At 39.5% G+C, this 10,451-nt stretch overlaps 1 protein-coding gene across 1 annotated transcript in view; it reads right to left on the reverse strand.

Annotated features, from left to right (window-relative positions):
* The window catches only part of LOC124290951, a 42,237-nt gene extending 36,800 nt beyond the window's left edge, over positions 1-5,437 (reverse strand). Inside the window, exon 1 of the mRNA XM_046727797.1 lies at positions 5,351-5,437. Coding sequence (XP_046583753.1) covers positions 5,351-5,437 — 87 coding nt within the window. The remainder of the gene's footprint in view (positions 1-5,350) is intronic.
* Between the last annotated feature and the right edge of the window lie 5,014 nt (positions 5,438-10,451).

A 10,451-nucleotide genomic window follows, 5' to 3' on the forward strand; every position in this document is an offset into this window, starting at 1 on the left:
ATTGGAATGATGGCAATATGACAGGAAGAGCAGTGATTATTGGAATGATGGCAATATGACAGGAAGAGCAGTGTTTATTGGAATGATGGCAATATGACAGGAAGAGCAGTGACTATTGAAATGATGGCAATATGACAGGAAGAGCAGTGATTATTGAATGATGGCAATATGACAGGAAGAGCAGTGACTATTGGAATGATGGCAATATGACAGGAAGAGCAGTGACTATTGAAATGATGGCAATATGACAGGAAGAGCAGTGACTATTGAAATGATGGCAATATGACAGGAAGAGCAGTGACTATTGGAATGATGGCAATATGACAGGAAGAGTAGTGACTATTGGAATGATGGCAATATGACAGGAAGAGCAGTGAGTGAATGATATTGAATGATGGCAATATGACAGGAAGAGCAGTGACTATTGGAATGATGGCAATATGACAGGAAGAGCAGTGATTATTGGAATGATGGCAATATGACAGGAAGAGAGCAGTGATTATGGGAATGATGGCAATATGACAGGAAGAGAGTGATTATTGGAATGATGGATTATTGAAATGATATATGACAGGAAGAGCAGTGACTATTGAAATGATGGCAATATGACAGGAAGAGACAGGAAGAAGAGCAGCAGTGATTATTGGAATGATGGCAATATGACAGGAAGAGCAGTGATTATTGGAAATGATGGATATGACAGGAAGAGCAGTGATTATTGGAATGATGGCAATATGACAGGAAGAGCAGTGATTATTGGAATGATGGCAATATGACAGGAAGAGCAGTGACTATTGGAATGATGGCAATATGACAGGAAGAGCAGTGACTATTGAAATGACAGGAAGAGGCAGTGACTATTGGAATGATGGCAATATGACAGGAAGAGCAGTGATTATTGGAATGATGGCAATATGACAGGAAGAGCAGGACAGAAAGCAGTGATTATGGGAATGATGGCAATATGAGAATGATTGAAATGATGGCAATATGACAGGAAGAGCAGTGATTATTGGAATGATGGCAATATGACAGGAAGAGATGGCAATATGACAGGAAGAGCAGTGACTATTGAATGATGGCAATATGACAGGAAAAGCAGTGATATTGAACATGGCAATATGAAGAGCAGTGGTTATTGGAATGATGGCAATATGACAGGAAGAGCAGTGATTATTGAATGATGGCAATATGACAGGAAGAGCAGTGACTAGAATGATGGCAATATGACAGGAAGAGCATATTGGAATGATGGCAATATGACAGGAAGAGCACAATATGACAGGAAGAACAGTGACTATTGGAATGATGGCAATATGACAGGAGGAGCAGTGATTATTGGAATGATGGCAATATGACAGGAAGAGCAGTGATTATTGGAATGATGGCAATATGACAGGGAAGAACAGTGGTTATTGAAATGATGGCAATATGACAGGAAGAGCAGTGATTATTGGAATGATGGCAATATGACAGGAAGAGCAGTATTATGGAAATGACAATATGACAGGAAAGAAGCAGTGTTTATTGAAATGATGGCAATATGACAGGAAGAGCAGTGACTATTGGAATGATGGCAATATGAGGAAGAGCATGATTGGAAATGATGGCATTATTGGAATGATGGCAATATGGAAAGAGCAGTGTTTATTGAATGATGGCAATATGACAGGAAGAGCAGTGATTATTGGAATGATGGCAATATGACAGGAAGAGCAGTGACTATTGGAATGATGGCAATATGACAGGAAGAGCAGTGATTATTGGAATGATGGCAATATGACAGGAAGAGCAGTGTTTATTGGAATGATGGCAATATGACAGGAAGAGCAGTGACTATTGAAATGATGGCAATATGACAGGAAGAGCAGTGTTTATTGGAATGATGGCAATATGACAGGAAGAGACAGTGTTTATTGGAATGATGGCAATATAGATGGCAATATGACAGGAAGAGCAGTGTTTATTGGAATTGATGGCAATATGACAGGAAGAGCAGTGATTATTGGAATGATGGCAATATGACAGGAAGAGCAGTGACTATTGGAATGATGGCAATATGACAGGAAGAGCAGTGACTATTGTAATGATGGCAATATGACAGGAAGAGCAGTGACGATTGGAATGATGGCAATAGTCGCCTCTCAGCAACAGTAACCCAACCTGCAGCTAGGGCCAGGCAGGGTATATGATGATCATACACAATACTGGTCTTCCAGTGACTTGAAATGTAATGTGAGATTAGAGGCAATAGCTATCTTCACAAATTGCTAGAACATTCTACGCTTAGGCACGTCTTTCTCCTCTGCATCAGAGTAAGTCTCTGCTACATTTTAGCCCTCTGACTAAATATAGTACAAGTCTTAATATATCACAGTACAGGTGAAACGTTGTTGCACAGCGTAGAACACTGCCTCTTAACAATTGTTTAAACGTTCGATTTTCCTTAAAAATGACGTAAATTTTGTTATGGGTAATTCTGTGAGAAAATGTCAGGAACTGTTACAGAAAGAAAAGTGTACATAGATGACGTAAATGTGTGTATTGGTGCGAGAGCTATCATGTACAAGTTAGCCAAAAGAGTTCTCGATTTGTCTCGGTAAATTGTATAATCAAGACATAGTTTGCTTTTGAAAGGTGTCAAACCAAAGCTACCTATGTCATATATCCATAAATGTGATGTCTTTGTTACCAAGACCTGTTTTAGGTATTGCAACACAAAAACTATTTATCATATGCAAAATTATTTTCATGGTATAGCTAATTTCGTTTGGTCGTCTCCCATATCTGTGTAACATCATAATATTACAACCTAACTATTTATTTATAGTAGTATATACATACTACCAGTGTCTGAACGTTATTGATCTACAACGTTATGTCGTATAACACGTATTATATGTCCCTCTGCGATCACCTTAGCGTGAGGATTACTTTGTGGAAAAGAGAAACAGGATTGAAAATCAGCTTCCTAAACTATCGAGAAACGGTGTCAATGTCTCGTAGCTTTAAGACCGATAACGTTATTGAGCTGCTTAACTTTTACTTCCTTGTAAGACAGCACTTGTCCCACAGCTCCTGTAATTTCAACAGATGATATCAATGCAAGACATTTAAAGGGATTTTAGGTGAACACAGCAGGATGTTAAGCTCTTTGGATTGGATTACCTTAGGGGTGTGTGGTTTTGTTTAGTTGTTGGGTTTTTTTTTTTTTTTTTTTTTTTAGGGGTGTGAGGTGGGGATTGGTGGTGGGGCTGCCCAGGGATTTGCTTGGACTAGGAATGGAATTTCAGACAGTTATTCTCAGGAGTCAATTGTATTTTAAACGATATATTTAGAAAAGAGGTGATGACATATATATTATCTGGTATTGCACATGTTGCCGAATTTCAGATTGTCGGTCGCTAATTAAGAAACAGTCATAAATTTTCATCTCTTATATCGACTATATTCATGCTGTTATGGTTACCAGCTCACGAGAATATAGAGTTCCTGAAAATACTCAGGGTTGTTCCACTGTACTTGTCTAGTGCCGCCGTGATGTTGCTGGAATATTGCTAAAAGCGGCGTAAAACCAAACTCACTCACTCACTCACTCACTTGTCTAGTGAATGACATGGTCTGACATGTTACGATCATCCAGAGTAAGTATAAAGAGCAATTTTGTCATGTGTAGTCCCTGCAATACGCCAATGCTGCTGATGATAACTGATGAAGAGTAGCAGCTGCATCCGCTACGTATATGGCCCAGTAATGCTCCTGTACACTGTAGTCATAGACGGAAGGGAGAGTTGAGCCAATAAAAGGATGGATCGACAGGCAAACCATATAGAGATGTACGTTTCACCCTTGACGTCACCGCAAAGGACGATTCAGTAATTGTCGATGGAATGTTCTGCTTATCAATGGTACAACTCACAGATTGACAACACTTACGAGTTCTGCAATTGCTCATTCATGTCTGTGTCAGCTCCAGATGGGTCAGTTTCAAGCAGGTATTCATGGGTTGGTCATTTCGATGATAACCAAGTATTTTGAAGGTTGCTGCAAAATGGATCGACAAAAATAATTGGGTGAGTGTGGATTTAAGGATTGTTGCTGGACTACCATGGCAGGTGAACAATGAGCTGGTAAGAACTTCCAACGGTGAATCCATGTAAGGAATCGATAACCAGGCTACTAGACGCCACAGGCGAACACTGTGACCAGTGGCCTTCCCATCTGAGATATGGCTCGCTAAATAAAGTAAAGAATCATGTCATCAGGTACCATTGTTCGATTTTATCCCTTGTTATTTTTGTTTTGATTTGTTTTGTTATAATGTGTGCGTGCGTGCGTCTCTGTGTCTGTCTGTGTCTGTCTGTCTTATCTTGGTGTTTGTGCCTGCAGTTGCTTTATGTTTTGGTTTGGGTTTCTATTTCAGGTCAACACTTGACTCGCCTTGGCATGTGTTTGTGTAGGCTGCCACCGTAATGGCATGACTATTTGAACTCTTTTCTCTAACACCTATTTGATAGTGTTTAATACATACATGCGCACGATATCAGAAACGTACACTCGACTCATTTTAATGAGGGAATTTCGTTTAGATATAAAAAACGTTTTTCCATGTTATTTACAGGTCTTCCGTCGAATGGTTGAGGAAATGTCCGACAGCGTCACAGCAATGTTTCAGTTTTACCAATAATTTTATTGTCTTGTGAAGTCACTGAGACATGATGCAGGTAGTAAACTGGTCACTTTAAGCCGTGTGGGGCGGTGGGGTAGCCTAGTAGTTACTTACTCACTCACTCACTCACTCACTCAGCCATCATATATACAATATTTAGTCAGTCGGTTGAAAGAATCGACATATATGCCAGTTTGTAAAATGACTGACACTTTTTGTCAATTGCCTCAGCGAATACCATTTTGAACAATGACTATGACGTGAATTGGTCGTCGATACAAACCTCCAAATTGTATACTCTTAAAAATGTCCACAAATTACATCGTATGTCTATTTTCCGTAATAGCAGAGGTTTGTTATATCCTGGTATTACCAGGGGACAAATGCAAAAAGGTGGCACACACAGTGAAAGACTGATATTTGCTACTTCTCTAAGTGGATCTTATTCCCTTAACTTACAATTACTGTCGCCAATGTCACAAGCTGTACAACATTTACTCCAACAAATGAACTCGTTAGCGTTATTTATTTGTCTGATGTTTTCTATCTATTTATTTTTTTTGTGCATGGCGAAATTGATATCAGCTCATTAAAGACATGTCTGGAGACCTTTGTTGTCACTATTAAAGTCACTATACTGACTATAGACAATTATCAGCATGGGTCATATACACAACCGACTGGAGGTGTATTGTCCTCACACGTGTAGGAACCGCGTGACTCCTCAGTGAATGCAGCTCGCTGGGGACTTGTGTTGAACAGACCCATGACGATCCGGGTTAGAATTGGTCTTCGTTACATCGCGATCGTTTCAAATCAACTTCTTCATGGGAAAAAAATGACCTTAATGAAAAGGTTTAACCTTTTCTAATTTTCGGAGATTTTTTTAGGATTTGAGACATTTCTATGTAAGGGTAAAACATGTACATCAGGGTGTCATGTTATTGTCATCATGTCAGATATAACAGACTATCTGGGAGAGACAGAACAAGCGGAAACATCGTGTGACGGGAAGTCGTATCGCCAAGACAATCACCACTCGTTGTCACCTACACGAAACGATTTGAAGTCTGGTTTCAAATTAGGTTCAGATATCCTAACCAAGAACGTATACATCATTGTGGATAATGTGTCCAAGAGATTAGAATTCAGCAACTCCGTATCGTGTGAAACGTCATGGTGTGACGGGAAGTGTAATCGCCAAGACGATCATTACTCATTTTCACCTACGCTAAACTATTTGAAGTCTGGGTTTCAAATTAGGTTCATAAATTCTGACCAGGCATGCATACATCATTGTGGATAGTGTGTACATGAGTGTAGAACTTAGCAGCGCCTTATTTTTAGATTTAAATTTTTAAGTTCGCCTCAATAACAGAATGTTTGATTTAATCTTCAGACACTATGTCGCAGACTCTGTGTTTTATTGTTCTCTACATTTTATGTCTCAATACAAAGGCCAGGTCCTATTTGTTAGACGGGGTTTACACCTCTTTGACAATCATCGCAGTGGTCTGATTGCGCGTCATCGTACGGCATTGAACGTTGCCTGTGAACGCGGCCCGTTTTAATCTTAATGTTGCTGAGTGCGAACTGAAGAGATACCAGTATACTGGTAGAGATTTTGGTCATGCGTGTGGTATTATTAGCCTCGAGCACAGTGATCGCGATTGATCAAATAGGTCGTATCTACATGGATTGATTCAGAATTCGAACGATGCATGGCAGGAAATAGCTTCCAGTTTATGTAAGAACATGTGATGCAACATTCGATTTCCTACAAATCATCGTTTTCTATAAAACGGCCACAAAAAGGAAGCAATGATGTGACTGATTCTTGTATTGTTGTCAAGTAGGTCCCTTTGCGTGGCATGTTTGTGCCTGCTTGACTACGATACAAGACTCTGCATCGAAACGTCACACCACCTAAATATAAGTTGTTTATCCATAAAGTTTGTTCTTATCTGACTCTCCAACTTCTAAAAATGCCACTCAAAGAAGAGATCGTGAGTGTTATTTGGTTTTCAGCTAATGTTTTAACTGTGCCAGGAAATTGTCATAGCATATCATTTTTCTTTTTTCACTTTTGTATGCCCTAAGATGCCTTTTATGAATTTTCATGTCGTGAGGCTTTCATGGCGACATTCACAAATATGATGCATCAGTGACGAAACTGATGTTCGATGCAATTCACTATTTCAGCTTGTCTCATATGTTCCCTTGGCTTTTAAAAAACGTGAATAGATTACTTGCCTGCAAATGCGTTTGTGACGGGTGACACGAATGTGTCAGTGTACACCCACCTTTTCACGAACATCGGGTATCATCCTTATATGATAGGTATTCAGAAAGATTTTCTAATGATATTGTGATAATCGTACCGTGGACTCATATGATACATGGTTCTTGATACTTTTATTTGCATAACATTTCACAATATATTTTTGTCAATAAATGTTTTAATTTAAATAGTTATATATAAAAAAAACTACGAGGGGGTAATGCAGCATAAGTAATTAAGTACATTATCAAGTACATTATCAATATGTCCATTATGTGAGGATAAATACCATGGACCTTTTATCCACAACTACGTCTTTTGCAACCGCATTGGAATCACATGTCGCATCGGTTTAATCCTTTGCTTGCAAAATGGTCCAGTGTATCTGCCATATTACGGTGGAAATATAAATTAAGTACACGGGCTAATTGGGAAGTATAGCTAAACATTAAATTCAAATATTATGAATAATGGTGTGAGCTTCATCCGTCAGGATGCTCCTTCTGATATTAGATGGTTGTCCACACACTCATCCCAAGCCAAGTCATCTTGATCTTTCTTCATCTACATTTATAACATAATAATTTTCTGTAGTGAAAAAGAGGTTAATATATTTTAATTATCTAAATGTTTCGTCCGCCCGCTCTCTAGCTATTGATGGACACAGGAAACAGAAGATGGATGGCCTTACTAGTACTGTTAGTATGAGCCCAGCCCAAAGGCAACTTCACGATTATTCGTTGTTCAGTTTGCAAAACAACACTAACAAATAATAAGCAGTGACGTGAAATAACACAAAGAAAATATATAAATAACTTCGAAGGCCATGCAAGGATCTTGATAGTCCAACTCAACTAAACTTGATTGTCATCTGCAGCCGAGATTCTTTATTCATAACCGGAAACAGTACGAAACGAGTTTCCTCAGCTTAGCTCTTGACATTTGATAGGTCTTTTCTTATGTAAGTTGTCATCAAGCATATGATCATCTTGACGTTTACAGAGATAATAATGTTTTCAAACAGAAATCCCTCTGTGCCTGAGTTCGGTCTGGAACAACATTCACAAGGTAGGACAAGAGGATATTACACCAACTCCAGCACACGAACACTTAAATGAGCACTTCTAAGGTGTTTCCTCACAAGGCTCAATGGTCATTGGCGTTCGTGGCCACCTCCCTTTGATGTTTCAGTTTGAATGTGTGTGTTACAGAAGTCTACTTGGATGAATTTGCCGCCTGTGTAGTTTTACAGTGAGGGTTGTCAAGATCTACTATTTCAACAATTCAAAGATAATAGTAAAAACATCACTGGTTGCAAGTTGTTTTGTTTTATAAACGACGATCTCTGGACAATTTTATAAACACAGATGAGCCATAAATCTTGTTAGAGGGTGTTGTTTGTTGTTTAAGGTCTAATCAGCAATAATTCAGTTTTATGCCTGTAAATGATTGTGTCTGGACAGATAATCCAGTAATTCATGCGCAACAACAAGAAGTCAATGTGCACCTACGCGCAATGAATCATAGTACCGAGCCTTAACTCCCGACAGATTAAACTTAGGTTGCTGGGTTCCATGTGTGCGTCTTTGATTTATTGCATCAAGTGCATTAGAAGTATGAGTGGACCCTTTTTTGCAACAAACCAAGTCCATCAGTACTCTACAGCAGTGCTCTGAAGTAAATGAACCTCTCTGTGGAGCTACATTCTAGATAAAGGACCAAGCAAAATACAAATACCAGCGCTTTGAGCATGCACTAGTGCGTGGATATGTGAGCTATATAAATATCCAATAATAATAGTAATAATAATTTAATAATATACAAAAATACATGGGCCTGATGATGTACGCCTCTCCGTAGATAGGGGAATTTTATTCCCTGAACCAAACGTGCATCACCCAGTTAGGGCTGACCCCCCGACGCTCGTTTTTCACTGGGTTATAGACAGCCAACAGGAAAGTTTTAATTCACTTCCGCAGCCCAGTCAGCCTTCCTCCGGTAATGAGACAAACCATACTGGAGATGGGACTTGAATTGCCCCAGGGGGAAGGCACAGCACCCGATCAAGATTATCTTGGTCAAACCATATGAAAACCACACTACTTGAGTGTGGGAATGCGACAGGATGGGCTGCAAATCCACGCACCAATGGGAAGTCGCTTAAGCTGCATTGGGACAATGCCATGCCCATGTATGCTTTCCTGACGGAGCAAAATCTCCGAAATCAATTCCGGCGGCTTAAAAATCTCTTGCCCCGTGAGCCAGTTCAACCCACAACTGGTGCCCGTCAGGAACCTTTGCATGAGTAGAATGCTCAAACGGCAGAAGACCCCAAACTTCTGATGGACGTCCGTGTTAACCTCTCTCCTCTTCCTGGTGGAAACTCTTCCGGCACATAGCCAATTGGGCCCGAAATTTCGAATCCTCACTCTTCCTCTTCCTCTTCCTCAGTTGGAGATTTTTCCGAAAATCCTGTGTATATTTTGTTTCAGTCTATTTATGATGAAATATCTGATTTACCTTTAGAAAAACGGAGGCCAATTAAACAAACAACTGAATCTTTTCCCAAAAATGAAATTGATTTATTAAATGATATTATTTCTATGAAACTTTCCCCGGACTTAATTGTTGCATCTATGCTGCCGCTCGAACCTTGGAGGAACTTCACACAGTTTCCAAAGAAAACACATCCAATACTAAGAACAATACACCAAAGAAAAACCGGTTTCAACTGAAACTAACTGAAACTAGAAAATACATTTCCTGGATAGAGCTGTGTCTGAAGTTAAGATCATCAGGGAGTCCAATGTCAAAACGACAAAAGGCAATTTGGAGAAAATGAAAACTAAAATACAAAACAACGAAAGAAAATATATTTCTCCAAATTCTCGATTCCCTTAAGGCAAAAGTAAAGGTCTGGACCGAAAGAAGGCAAAAATGGGAAAAGAAAAAGAAATTCATCAAACATAATAAACTTTTTAGAAATAATGAAAAACAATTCTACAGGCAACTTAAAACAAACGGTGATGGTGAGAATGATAAGGGGCCTCCCATGGATGCCAATGAATGGTTCTGGAAACAGTTGTGGTCTGTACCCGGCGACTGTAACCTGGAGGCACCATGGGTCTGTGATTATGACCATGCAATGCATGAGAAAGTAACTAGGTCGTTTGTCTGCTACATCTCACCAGACTGCCTGAAAAAAGTTATCAAATAGTCCAAATCTAATACAGCTCCAGGGCCTGATGGCATCCGAAACCGGTACTGGAAACTATTCCCCTGTGTCCAAACACCATTACTTCATTGTTTTAATTCTCCTGTGGACACAGGGGATGTTCCTCCATGGTTCTGCAAAGGTCGCACAATACTCCTTCCGAAGAAAGGAGTGAGTGAGTTAATACTTAACGTCACATCGGCAATATTTCAGCCATATCGTGACGAGAACATTTGATATTGAAATGAAACACATGTACATTATAAAAACCTGTCGACGAAGGACAG

The sequence above is a fragment of the Haliotis rubra genome, unplaced genomic scaffold (genome assembly GCF_003918875.1).
Source record: "Haliotis rubra isolate DU_JTF1 unplaced genomic scaffold, ASM391887v1 Scf479, whole genome shotgun sequence".
Classification (NCBI taxonomy): domain Eukaryota; kingdom Metazoa; phylum Mollusca; class Gastropoda; order Lepetellida; family Haliotidae; genus Haliotis; species Haliotis rubra.